Consider the following 14055-nt stretch of genomic DNA (forward strand, 5'->3'; position numbering starts at 1 on the left):
TACCCCGTAATCTTGCTCACAAGAAAAGAACAAATAAACCAAATTAAATCCATAATACCATTAACCCCTTAACGACCGCCCCATCGGGAAACTACGTCCTGGCCGACTGGGCTTTATTCCTAGAGGACGTAGTTTTATGCATCCTCTAGGAATGGCAGCCCTGCAGGCTCAGGATGTGATAGCTCCATGCTGCCGGTTACCGGAGGTAGCCGACAGCATGGAGCTGTCATCCTGGGCGGCGGGACCCCACCCCCGGTAACCGGATACCGGCGATCGCGTTAAAGTCAATGCAGAGTTTAAAACAATTAAAGTTTCAGCTCCCCTTACGGATCCGATCCGTAAGGGGAGCTGAGAGTACTCACCCCCAGTCCTCCACGCTGTCCGGCATCTTCACTCTTCTCCCCGGCCCTGCCGCCGGCGTCTGCGCATGCGCGCCAGACGAATTACGTCACGCGCATGCGCAGAGAGCCGGGAGGCCCGTGAGATTTAAAAACTCCCGGCTAGAATGAGTAGCCGAGAGCAGGGAGCTGTCACCGGGAGCCGCTGTATGCGGCTCCCGGTCACATGATCGCTGCTATCCAATGGATAGCAGCGATCATGTAAAAGTAAAAAAAAAGTTTAAAAAGTGTAAAAAAAGAAGATAAAAATGTTGTTTCATCTCCCCTCATGGATCATATCCGTGAGGGGAGATGAAATTAGGTACCTTAAGCCCCCAGATTTATCCGCGGATCTTGCCCGTCTTTTGCGCACACATCAGTCGCCAAAATGGCGGACGCAGGCGTAAAAGCCGCAGATTGGCGCGGTAATTTAAAATCTCCCCGCATCTAGCTACTAAATGTAGCTAAGAGCCTGGAGATTTCATGGGCGGCCACGGTACGCATTTCCCAGTCACGTGATCGCCGTTATCCAATGGATAACGGCGATCACGTAAAAGTAAAAAAAAGCTCAATTTTCATCTCCCATCATGGATCGGATCCGTGAGGGGAGGTGAAATTACTTAAATAAGGCCACCAGCAAGGTTCCCTGATGGGATCCTTATCCGCGGACCTTTCCCCAGTTTTGGCGCACGCGCCCGTCGCCAAGATCGTGGACGCAAGCGCAGAAGCTGGGGAGGGCAAGAGAAAATTTAAAATCTCCTTGCTCCTGGCTACTAAAGGTAGCCAAGAGCTTAGAGATGTCACGGGGGGCCGCGGTGAGCGGTCTTCGGTCACGTGATCGCCATTATCCAATGGATAATGGCGGTCAGTTAAAAGTCAAAAGACAGTTAAAGTTTGACGCTCCGTTCAGTTTGGGCCCCGTTGTGCATCCAGACAGAAGATTAGGGCCACAATGCATATGTTTCTGAACACGGGACAAATGGGGGTATACATTTTGGGCTGAACGTCTTCATTCCTATGTATGCTGTACAAAAAAAACTATTTTTAAAATTACATAATTGCCAAAAAAACAAAAATCGTAATTTTTTCCTTCTGCTTTGCTTCAATTCATTTAAAACCGGTGGGGTCAAAATACGCAGTACACCGCTAGATGAATGCGTTAAGGGGTCTAGTTTTTAAAATGGGGTCATTTGTGGGGGCCCTCTGTCGTTTTGGTCGCTCACGGGTTCTATAAGTGGGCAATGGGGCCTGAAACACCTTCAACCAAAATGTCTATTCAGAAAACCACCCGCTGCTCCTTCCAGTTTGGGCCTCGTTCTGCATACGGACAGAAGATTAGGCCCACAATGGGTATGTTTCTGAACATGGGACAAACGGGGGTATCCAATTTTGGGTGAAAGCCTCCATTTATATGTCTGCTGTCCAAAAAAAAATGTTTTTAAAATCACATAATTGATAAAAAAAACAAAAATTGTAATTTTTTCCTTCTGCTTTGCTTTGCTTCATTCAAAAACTGTTGGGTAAAAATTTGCAGTGCACCCCTAGATTAATGCGCTATGAGGTCTAGTTTCCAAAATGAGGTCATTTTTGGGGGTTCTCTATCGTTTTGGCCGCTCGAGGGGTCTATAAGTGACCAATGGGGCCTAAAACGCCTTCAAGCAAAATGTCTGATCTGAAAGCCACTGGCTGCTCCTTTCGGTTTTGGCCCCGTTGTACATACGGACAGAAGATTAGGGCCACAATGGGTATGTTTCTGAACACGGGACAAACGGAGGTATCCATTTTGAGGTGTAAATCCTCATTTTCATGTGCACTATAGAAAAAAAATCTGTGTTAAAAATTACGTATTTGCAAAAATATGAAATTTTATTTGTTTTACTCTAAATTACATTAATTCCTGAAAAGAAACTGTGGGGTCAAAATACTCCTGACCCCCCTCAGTGAATACACTAAGGGGTGTAGTTTTTAAAATGGGGTCATTTGTGGGGTTATCTATAATTCTGACACCTATGAGAATTTACAATCTTGGCTTGGTGCCGGAAAATAAAGTGTTCCTCAAAATGTTGATAAGTAATGTTAAATTTGTACGTCTCCTAAATGGTTAAAAAAAAACGAAAGTTTTTCAAACGTGCATTCAGAATAAAGTGAACAGATGGAAATATATATCTGAGCAAAAATTTGTACAGTATGTTTGCACATATTTGAGATATTACAGTTGAAAACGTGAAAAAATGAGTTTTTTCAATATATTCCCATTTTTGGGGTTTTTAATAAATATACACAAATTCTATGGGTCTATTTTTACCACCTAAATGAAATACAACATGTGGCGAAAAAACAATGTCAGAATCACTTGGATATGTAAAGCCTTCACGGAGTTATGATATGTTAAGTTTGACAAAGACTCATTCTTTAGAGTCGAAACGTCGCCATCTTGTGTGTTGAGGAGGCATTACTATCTGTGTATTCTCATGAATGCATAAAATACAACCGCACCAAACCTGCTGCCTGACGTCTTTCTTATTATATGATATGTTAAGTGACACATGTCAGATTTCCAAAATTTGGCTCTGTCACTAAGGCGCAAACAGGCTTCGTCACTAAGGGGTTAAACTCTGGCAAAACTGCATCCATGTGAGCAGGTCATTCTTCTGAATTGACAGTCAATCTGCTTATTGAGAGAGTGAAGACCTCATGTGACTCTTTTGGAAAGAAAAAGAAATAAAAAATAAGAAGATAGTACAACCTGCAATTATAATACCCAAGAATTCCAATCCGGTGCATGGAAAATTGTTTCTCATGATCCAGAGGCATACCAATTTTTTTTTAAACCTCTTCTAACTACCCACTTGAAGGAAAGAAGCAAAAAACTCAAAGTAAATACATGACTGAAAAAAACCCATGGATGAAGGAAGCCCTGTCCAAGAACAGTCCATCCTTGAAATGCAAAGCAAAAGAATTGAAGACAAACAAGCAACTCAGGTTTAACCTCAACCTACAGAGAAAATTGCCTTGGGTAAGATAAATGACAAATCACTGGGAGGAGATGGACTCCTTCTTTGGTATCGCCCCTAAAGGGGACAACCTCAAGTTGACTAAAAGAGGTATCAAAATTACCAGAAATTTTGCCATCATCTATTTCCTTAACCATTTCTTTTTTGAACTAATAGCAAGATAGGGAATAACTGAAATGTAACTTATTAACCTCTTACTACCGAGACCCTTGGACTTGGGCACAAAGCAGATGTTAAAAAGCCTTCTTTAATGAGACCTCAGAGATTCACTCAAATCAAATCAGAAATATATATATATATATATATATATATATATATAGTGGCAAGCTGGAGTATACTTGCCTGCGGATCGCCAACTTCCAGACCGGAAGGGGCACCAGCCATGTAGAAAGACTCTCTGGAGACATGAATTTTCTTTAAACCTGGCTCCTGCCAGTCTTTATTCACTGCACAAACAACGTAAACAGAGTCCATATAACATTCAACAAAACATAGAAGTCCACAGGCACCCCACTTGGGTGTAAGTCCAGGGTAGTCGTCCCGGTCGGACTCCTTTGCTAGGCCACCAGCCTGCAGCACCTCAGCTCTGCTGCACTGGTCCTCTCTCCCTTTCTTCCTGCACAGCTGCCTCTTTTGTAGCTAACTCTTGCTACAACTTGGGTATTAACCCTTTCTTTCCCTCTTGCAGGTATTAGAATGCCTGACTAGCACACTCTGCTTTGATATAGGCCGTAGGCTGTATCACACTTTCTTTTGGCCCTCCAGGGTCAAAACTCCAGGCACGGGGGTCTCTTTCTATTTTTACTTCTATGAGAAGTTCTCTCTTCTTGTCTCCACTCGGCTCATCACATCCTTGCAGATCTCTCTCAGACTGTGCCCTCCCAGCTTGCAGGTTGACTTCCAAGTGCCACTTTGTATCCTCTGTGGTTTGTAACTCATCTTCAGGTTCCTCTACCTCTGAATCTAACTTTTGCTTGGTAGTATTCAGTTCACTGATGAGTTGGTCCTTGTAGCCAGCATCCCTGTGATAGGCTTCTACCACCTGGACAACCCGTTTCTTCACTTTCTGCGTTTGCTTTTTGAGGTCATTATACTCTTGCTGCAGTTCTTCCAAGATTTCTGCTGCCACTTCTGAGACCGTCTCAGCTTCAATAGCCTCACTTTCTCCCTTCTCCTTGGCCTCTTGTACTTCAGAGGTCTGTTCAATCTGCATCTTTTGCTCAGCTCTCACCTTAATGACTTTTCCTTTGTTTACAGAAGTGATTTCTTTCCTCCAGACCATCCAAGTCTTCACACATTGTTCATCTAGAGTGCCCAGGTCACCTTCATCTAATTTGGTATGCTTCACCACTTGTGTCTTATTTTTACAATTCTTCATTCCTGCCACTGATTGTGGGACAACGCCCTTGCGTTTTCTTTGTACCAGAGTTCGCTTTCCAGCATCATTACTGGGAATCTTCCACAAGCCCTTCTCTTTTACTTGCTGTCTGAACTGGCTCCTAGACCGCACTAGTCTCTGAACCCTCTTTTCAGCAACATGACACTGTGCTGCCCAGCGTTTCATCTTCAGGCTTGAACTCTTCGCGAACTTTTGGAACAGCCCCTTTTTATTTGACATCATTTTCAGGGTGCATGTCAAAGTTAACCCTTCAGTCTTTTTCATACAGACCCTTTCTTCAGCAAGCTCACATTCAGTGACATATCTTGCAGACTTGATTTTCTCCTCTGTAAGCTGCTGTTCACATATTTTATGCGTCTTTCTTAGTTTGGACAGAAGCTCCTTTTGGAGACCAAGCTACACAGAAACATTTTCTATCTCTTGCTGAAAACTTACTTTAACCTTCTCAAGCTTATAACAGGCAGCTGTCTTCTCTTCACACTGCTGCCTTGTAGCTTCTAACTCCTCTTGTATTTCTCTTTTCTGCTCTTCCACAGAATCCAAGCACACAGCACTCTTCTCCAGTTTATATTTTAGGTCCGACACCTCAGCCTGAAGTGTTGCAACCTGCTCTGACAGGTGTCTCCTAGCTTCTGCATTTTCCTGTACCTGCTTGAGGAACACATCTCTCTCATCTTACATTGTCTTCAGGTGTGCACCGAGACCAATCCTCTGCTGTGTCTCTTCCTGTAGCAATTTCTGGGACTCTTCACTCTGAGCTTCCAGCTCCACCTGCAGCCTGCTGACCTGCTCAGACAACGCTGTCTGCACACTGTCACCTTCGGTTATTTTTATTTGTAGCTCTTGAAGCTGCATCTCTACTGTCTTTTTCTTGCATTCAGACTCCTGTTTAGCCTGCAAAAGGACCGTCAGCTTATGAGTAAGCTCAGTACACTTGCTTTCCATAGCCTGTTTGACCTCTTCCAAGTTTCATTCATCTTTCCAGCTTGCTCTAACCGTTGGGACAGTTCCTTTATAGCTAGCGCATGGATCTGATTAAGGTCCTGTATCTGAGCTTCATATTCTTCAGCTTCCTCATTCAGGCTCTTCGGTAGCTGGGACACCAGTCTCTCATGCAGTGCTTCCTGGTTTTCTTTGTAAACTAGTAAATCTTTCAAGATCTCTGCTTGCTTCTCTGCCTGACTGCAAGCAGTTTTCTCTATTTCCAGCTCTTCCTTAAGCTGACTTATTTGGCACTCCAATTCACCATTTTTCTTTGCTAACTGCATTTTCAACTCTGCAACTTGATTCTGCAAACCTGTAGTTTGATTCCGTGCATCTGTAGAAGCTCTATCTAACTCGCAACACATCATCTCCAACTTCTGGGTTTTCATTTGCAGTTTCTTACAGTCCTGTTCATACTGCACAGACTGTGCCTCCAGACATACTCTGCGATCAGCCTAATCTCTGGCTACATCTCTGAGGTCTTTTATCTCTTCATGGGCTGTTGAAATATATTCCTCATACTTTTGTTTCTCACTTCTCATTTCTTCTAAGCTCTATTCACACTGAACATTCTTCTGTTCCAGCAACACCCGGTGATCAGCTTCCTTCTTAGGCAATCTCTCAAGATGCTCCTTCTCCTTTAAGAGAGCTGCACTCTCTGCTTTCTGCTGCTCAGCTTCTTGGAGAATACTTTCTTTTAGGAATTTATCTGTCTGTTCCTCTGCTAACAGCCTTTGCCTCTTGGCCTCTTCTCCAAGCAGACACAAGATAGTCCTTTCTTTCTGTAACTGAACTTCATAATTTCTGTTAGCAGTTTGCAATGCCTCCTCAAGAAACTTTACATGAGCTTGCAAGGGTGCAAATCCCTCCTGAATTTTAAACAAGCGTTCTCTTGTTGTCTCACCCTGGACCTCAGGATCTGCACTGATAACCTCACTTGGTTCACTAGCAGCAGCCTTTTTCTTCTTTTTTCTCTTTTTTTTTTTGCAGATTTAGTGCGATCTATCTTTTCTCTCTCTAAAGGCATAGTACTACTCACTCCAGCATTTCTAGTCCTACACACACTATCCTCATTATTACTTCCCTCTTTCACTAGAGGTATATTTGCCCTGACTCCCACATGGGCGTTGGCTGCACTCCTCATTGCACCCTGTTCACATCCTGACTTCATTTGGGAAACATATCTACACATATTAGGCACAGAATACATCCCACCATCCCCCACACATGATATTCCGGGGTTAATGGACTTTTTTTGCCCCACCCAGTCAGCAACACAGTTCTCAGACAACTCTTCCTTAAATGTCCGTGCACACTGTGCGGCTTTCATAGTATCATCGTGCAACACATTATCAACAATACAGTTTTGGGACTTCTTTTCACCCAATGCACATACTGTCTTTTACCCAGCACCCTCCTGCAAGAAAAACATTCTGTTATGCAGCATTTTAACCACATCAATTTGTTCACCGTGAAGTCCATACCGCACAGAACGCACAGTCTTTTTAGTGGTCTCACCACTCCATGGATTTTTTAAGGCAAAAAAAACTAGTATACAGTATATTAGATATGACAGTAATCCTAACACAGAATAACATTAACCTGTCATTTATACCACACTGTGAGCAAGGTAAAAACAAATCCCCCCCAAAAAATGACAAAATTACTTTCCACTTCCCTTGCAAATGAATAAAAGTTAATCAATAAAGTATATGTACCCCCAAATGTCTCATTAAAAATACAGATAATGCTGCAAAAATCATGTATTTATACAACTGTAAAAATTTTTGACACTCAGCCTGTGATTAAATGAAGAAAAAAGGTTACATACTTCACCGCATCTTCAATGACTTCCAAGAAAGTCAACCAAGCACTTTTGGTTTTCTGCTCCCGATATACCCCACAGCCATTCTGGCAGCATATTTGGTATTTCAGCCGCACTTCAGTAGTGGTGAGCGATTCCAGTGACCTGATTGTTGGGTACACACCCCCCTTTGGAGATATGCACGAGTGGCCTGCCCGTTAAATAAGCAGCAGGGGCATAGCAGGGTCGGCAAATAAGGCCAACCATAAACCGTAACCCCAAACCCTAAACCTAACCCTAAACCCTAAACCTAACCCTAACCTAACCCTAAACCTGGTCTTGTGAAGTAGCACTCATGCACATCTCCAAAGGGGGGTGTGTACCCAACAACCAATCAGGTCGCTGGAATCGCTCACCGCTACTGAAGCGCAGCTGAAATACCAAATATGGATTCTGGCATGCCTTGCACCACTTTTGGAATATGAAATCTCACAAGTTATCATGAGATCTATTGTTCTGGCAAAAACTACACTGTTTCCTGCTGTAACAGAACAGTAATTGATCGATAAACATTAATCAATGCTTATCCATTACAAACGTCTTAAAGCAGTTATCAAAAAGTCTACTTTTATCTGTTATCCACAGGATAGGTGACAACAGTTTGATCATGGGGAACTCATCTCTGAGACCCCCACGATCCCAGAAATGGGGGTTGCATGTCCCCTTCTTTGCATCACTGTCTGCTAATTGCACCCAACTGCAGTGAGGTGGAGACTGAATGGACTAGCAGCTGAGCATGTTCTCCATTCTTTGAAAAGGGGCTGATAGAAATAGCCAAGAACAGCCGGTGCTGGTACTTTTTTTTACCGGCCCTATTAAAGACCGGTATTTTTTAATGCTTTATGGAAGCGGGGAGTGAATTCCTTGCCTCCAGCAAAGATAATGCTCTGATTGGCTAGCCAGCGCCGGCTTCAGCCAATTAGAAGCCGGCGCTGGGTTAACCAATCACAGCCATTCAATGACGTCATTGAATAGCTGTGAATGGTTAAGCCAGCGCCAGCTTTCATGTGCTGGCGCTGGCTAGCCAATCATCCACAGGGCTTTGTTGTCCTTCTCCGGGGACACTACACATGAGGGAGGCGGTGACATCACTTCCAGTGTGTGATCCTGGCCTGAGCCTTGCCCTGCACTGTGCACTGGGAATCCTCCTCTTCATGGTTCTGTGGCTGAGTACTCCTTGGTAAGTTGCTGACAGCCGCTGATGCCATCATCACTCTGTAAAGATTCCCCCCCTAAGCCACCTTCCATCCCACTTAACCCATTTGCTAACTATTTCAACTACTACTGGGAAGACCGACATGGCCAGGTAACATTGGGGGAGGGGCTGCTCTGTGGGGGGCAGCTGGTGGGAAGTCCTGCCTCAGTAGATTTGTCAGGCGTAAGAGAGAGTCCGTCAGTCCTATAGTCCGTGCATCCCTCAGTTAGTTAGTCAGTTACATAGTCTGTCCGTTCCATAGTTTGTCCATCTGTCCCTCAGTTAGTCAGTCAGTCCTGTAGTCCATCTGCCTGTTAGCCATTCCTTTAGTCTGTCCGTCCTTCAGTTAGTCAGTCAGTCCTATAGTCTCTCTGTCTCTCAGACAATCTTATAATCCGTCTGTCTCTTAGTCAGTCAGTCCTTTAGCTGTCTGTCCCTCAGTTAGTCAGTCAGTCCTATAGTAGCGCTTGCCAATGTGTGATTCTTTATGGCTCCCTGTCCACGGCTGTCGCGCATGCACAGAACAAAATTTTGGCCCCGCGATAAGCCATGCCCCAAGCCACACACCCTTTTTTTTTTTTACCATGGCCGGTATTTTTTCATGACAAAAGTGGCAACCCTAAATACTGGATTATTCAACAACACGTTTTTGCTTTCTCCTCTAGAGATATCCTATATATGACATAGCTAATCGCAAACGCTGGGCTCTGATTATCTGTAATATTAATTTTGAAGATGAAGCTATAAAGGAGCGCAAAGGGGCGGACATTGACCTCAAGGAAATGACAAAACTATTAGAAGGACTTGGTTACAATGTACGATCAGAAAGTAATCTGACAGCTGAGGTAAGAACTGGAATATACTGTATATATGTGAACCCCTTCAGCCAGCGCTTCATAGGATTTTGTGTGTATTGGTTGCACTGTTGGAATAGTGGAGGTTTTCAGTATGATATTCTGTCTAATGTATTCCTATGAGATGGCCATAAAGAATGACTGTGCTATCGCTATAGAGCTCCTTTTCCTTTCCAGTTCTATCTAAATTAAACTTCTGCAACTTACTAATGTACTTTGTTATAGAGTTGATTAGCCCCTTGAAAATCTTTACTTGGTGTCAGTGAGAGGCTGAAAATCATTAGGTGAGAGAGCCAAGGTTTAGGTGATGTGTGGCCACACAGGATTTAGGCACTTTGGGCTTTTACGACAAATCAGCACAGTTTTGCAATAAGTATTTTAACATATTACACCTGCAAAACCACGAAATCACACATTACAACACTGCGCTGACTTGTTATAACTCTTGTGTTTTAACCCCTTAACAGTACAGGGCGTATAGTTACATCCTGCAAGTTCGGGGTTTGTATGGAGGGGGGGGGGGGGGGGGGGGGTTGCCACCTAATCCAGCTTCATAAAATGCTGGTTCCTGCAGTTTCTTACAGCCAACACCCCCTGCAACAGCTCTGATAAGTTGTGCCACTTATCGGAGCTGTTAACCCTTTAAATGCCACAGTCAATACTAACAGCAGCATTTAAATGCTTTGACCGTTGTCCGGGGCTCTTGTCAGATCAGGGTATGATTTAAAGGAGATGTCTCGAGGAAGCAGTTAATTTTTTTTTTTGCCCAGTCCCCCCCATTAAACATACATTACAAAGCCCCCCTGTAAATGACATTTCTAGCTGGTTCGTACTTACCGTTCCAGCGTTTCAGCAACTTATAAAAGTTTCCTCAAGATGGCCGCCGGCTCTTTCCCCGTCGCTCGCTGCAGCCCGACGTGCGCGCTCCCGAGACGCCGCCAGCTGTGTCTCCATGGCAACCGGACGCATCGCAGCCGCCGACCAGACGCCCCGCAGCCGCCGACCAGACAGCAGGTAACCGGCGCTAGCCCCCGGCTCCCCAGCGCTAAACCCTCAGCCCAGGTAAAGGCCCCGGAGCCCAGCGCTAGGTTCCGGAGCCCAGCGCTAGTTCCCCCGGCCTAGCGGCAGCCCCCCCCCCGGCCTAACGACAGCCCCCCCGGCGCAGCCCGGCGCAGCGGCAGCCCCCCCGGCCTAGCGACAGCCCCCCCATCACAGCGGCAGCCCCCCCCGGCCTAGCGACAGCCCCCCCGGCGCAGCCCGGCGCAGCGGCAGCCCCCCCCGGCCTAGCGACAGCCCCCCCGGCGCAGCCCGGCGCAGCGGCAGCCCCCCCGGCCTAGCGACAGCCCCCCCCCCGGCCTAGCGACAGCCCCTCCGGCGCAGCGACAGCCCCCCCGGCCTAGCGACAGCCCCCCCGGCGCAGCCCGGCGCAGCGGCAGCCCCCCCCCGACCCATCACTTACCTGGGAGGCTTCTCGGGGCTGCTGGGCTGGGCTTCTCCGCTGGGCAGCTCCAGTTTCTGCACCTTCCTCTAACAGAGGATGGTGCAGAATGGCCGCTTCAGCGCGCTCCCGAGCAGTGACAGCTCGTCTGCGCATGCGCAGAAGAGCTGTAGCGGGGAGCACACTGAAGCGGCTCGTGCTGAATGGAGAAGACCGGACTGCGCAAGCGCGTCTAAAAAAGCAAGCTGCCAGCGAATTTAGACGGAACCATGGAGACGAGGACGCTAGCAACGGAGCAGGTAAGTGGAATAACTTCTGTATGGCTCATATTTAATGCACAATGTACATTACAAAGTGCATTAATATGGCCATACGGAAGTGTATAACCCCACTTGGTTTCGCGAGACCACCCCTTTAATGCTATGGCATTACATCATACTGCAGGAGCGATCAAAGCATCGCAAGTTCTTTTCTTCTCTGGGGGCTAAAAAACAAGTAAAAATAAGTTTTAAAAAGTCTTACTAATTATTTAAAAAAATTAAAAGTAATAAAAGTTAAAAATAAAAAAAAACTTTTGTCATATATATAATAAAGGAGTCTAAATAATACACGAAAAAAACATATTTGGCATCACTGCGTAATAACAAGTAATGTTATTTACCCCTCCCAGTGAATGTTGTTAAAAAAAAAAAAAGGAACGCCAGAATTAAACTTTTTTTGGTCACCCTCGAAGAGAAAATGTAATAAAAAGCGATCAAAAAGTCATATGTTCTCCAAAATGGTGGCAATGGAAACTACAGGATGTCCGGCAAAAAATGAGCCACCGCACAACTATGTCAACTGAAAAATAAAAATGCTATGCCTGGCAGAAGATGGCAACAGGAAATAGTTGAAAATATATATAAAAATACTTGAAATAATAAAAGTAGTACAGCAAAAATCTATATCAATTTGGAATTGTAGCAATCATAGTGACCTATGTGTTTTTTTTCTTGCATTATTTAGACTCCTTTATTATAAATATGGCAAAAGGTTTTTTTTTAATTTTTAACTTTTATTACTTTTAATTTTTAAAAATAATTAGTAAGACTTTTTAAAACTTATTTTTACTTGTTTATCAGGTCATTTCTGTTGCAGTTTTTTTCCATTTCACTCCACCCAGAAAGTGTTAAAGTTTTTCAGTATTAAATAGTACCATTGAAAAATACAACTCATCCGGCAAAAACAATGTCTGACACCTACGTGGATGGATAAATTAACCCTTTTCAATCCACTATCTGACCTGTAAAGACATTATGATTTAAGGCTGTACAGCTCTGATGTTGCTAGACATCCGTCGGGGTTCTCTTACTGTATATTGCCAGCCTCTCTGCTTCTCCAACATGTCACCTCACGCAGTACTGGCTTTAGCCAGCATATAGCGCTGTTGTACACCGGCAGAAGAAGAGTAAGCACACTTGGAAAACTAAGATACAAATTGGACTGGAAAGGGTTAAAGAGTTATGATTTTTTTAAAAGGGGGGAGGAAACACATGGAAATGGAAAAAAAGGTCTGCTTCTTTAAAGGGTTAGTACACACCGTGGCCACAGATCAGCCAAACAACCCGCAGTGCAACCATATATCAGGTAAACGTGGATGCTACAAGCAGCTTAACGTAATCCAGAGAATGTTGGTTATTTACACATACAATATTCATACCACAACAATTCTAAGAGTCACACGAAACCTTTTTTCCTGCACATGCATATATACATACTAGATGCACAACAACAACCTTTTCTATCTAGTTCTTTGGACCCACTGGGAACACAACAGCAGTGTTTCCTCTGGCAGTGGTCAGGGACCCCCACAACCTCAGGAAGGGAAAGATAGTAAATATAAGAAAAATACATTTTCTTACCTTTTTAATGGAGCTCCGAGAAATCTGTCTGTCCTGTTTGGTGGAGGGTCACTAGGTTGTCAGCTGGATGAAGGATGCGTCTCAGGGCCCCACGTTAGGCGCCAAATTGATATTGCAATAATTCTGCGAAACAGGTATACCTTGCTTGTGTCAAATGTGTTATAAAAGGATACTCAGTTTTTGGTGTAATCAAAATGATCTCAGCTTTATTTAATCATATAGCAACTTTTATAGTTTTAAATCAAAAGTTGCGCCCATCTTCCTAGCCAATAAACAAGTGTGGAAGGTTGAAGAAGGTCGTAGAATAGTAGTTCTGCTCTGTTGCCTTGCTAGGTCATGCTATGACGTCAATGGTTTCTTATTAAGCATATTTCTTCTGGCCGTGTCATCTAGCTAAAAACCACTTTAATATTAAATATCTATTTTCTTAATGCTACACATACAATCTTGAACACAACAGGGAATATAATCATATAAAAGGGTATATAAAGATGCATTTGGCAATGTTACATAAATATATATTCTCTAACAGTAGAGTTCTATGGTGTATAAGAACGAGATACAGTGTTTGTATAATTCTTATCTCTTTGTAGGAGATGCGGAGCACAATGAAGAGTTTTGCTGCTCACACTGATCACAGCCAATCTGACAGCACCTTCCTGGTTTTTATGTCTCATGGAGAAAAAAACATAATTTATGGGACTGATGTTAAAAAAGATGTCACTAGGGGTCTCCATGTTGATGAGATCTTCAATATGTTCAACAACAAAAACTGCCCAGGACTGCGGGATAAACCAAAAATGATCCTTATCCAGGCTTGTCGTGGAAGTAAGTTAAAGGGTTCTCCAGAAGTAAAGTATACAGTATATAAAACACTTTGTATTGTGTGATTGTTCCCAGCAAGAGAAACCGAGTAATTTAGGAGATCTGATACCTTTTAATGGCTAACAAAAATACATGATGTTATAGCAAGCTTTTAAACCTTTCAGGCAAATTCTTCCTCAGGCTTCAGTCACACGGGCGCATCGG

The 14055-nt window shown here is 44.0% G+C and overlaps 1 protein-coding gene across 2 annotated transcripts in view; it reads left to right on the forward strand.

Annotated features, from left to right (window-relative positions):
- LOC136625527 (caspase-1-B-like) overlaps positions 1-14055 on the forward strand; it is a 69480-nt gene that overhangs the window by 36627 nt on the left and 18798 nt on the right. For both annotated transcript variants that reach the window (XM_066599778.1, XM_066599777.1), the window contains 2 exons: positions 9499-9678; positions 13620-13854. In XM_066599778.1, the coding sequence (XP_066455875.1) occupies positions 9499-9678; positions 13620-13854 (415 nt within the window). The remainder of the gene's footprint in view (positions 1-9498; positions 9679-13619; positions 13855-14055) is intronic.

This window comes from Eleutherodactylus coqui, chromosome 4, assembly GCF_035609145.1.
Source record: "Eleutherodactylus coqui strain aEleCoq1 chromosome 4, aEleCoq1.hap1, whole genome shotgun sequence".
Lineage (NCBI taxonomy): Eukaryota > Metazoa > Chordata > Amphibia > Anura > Eleutherodactylidae > Eleutherodactylus > Eleutherodactylus coqui.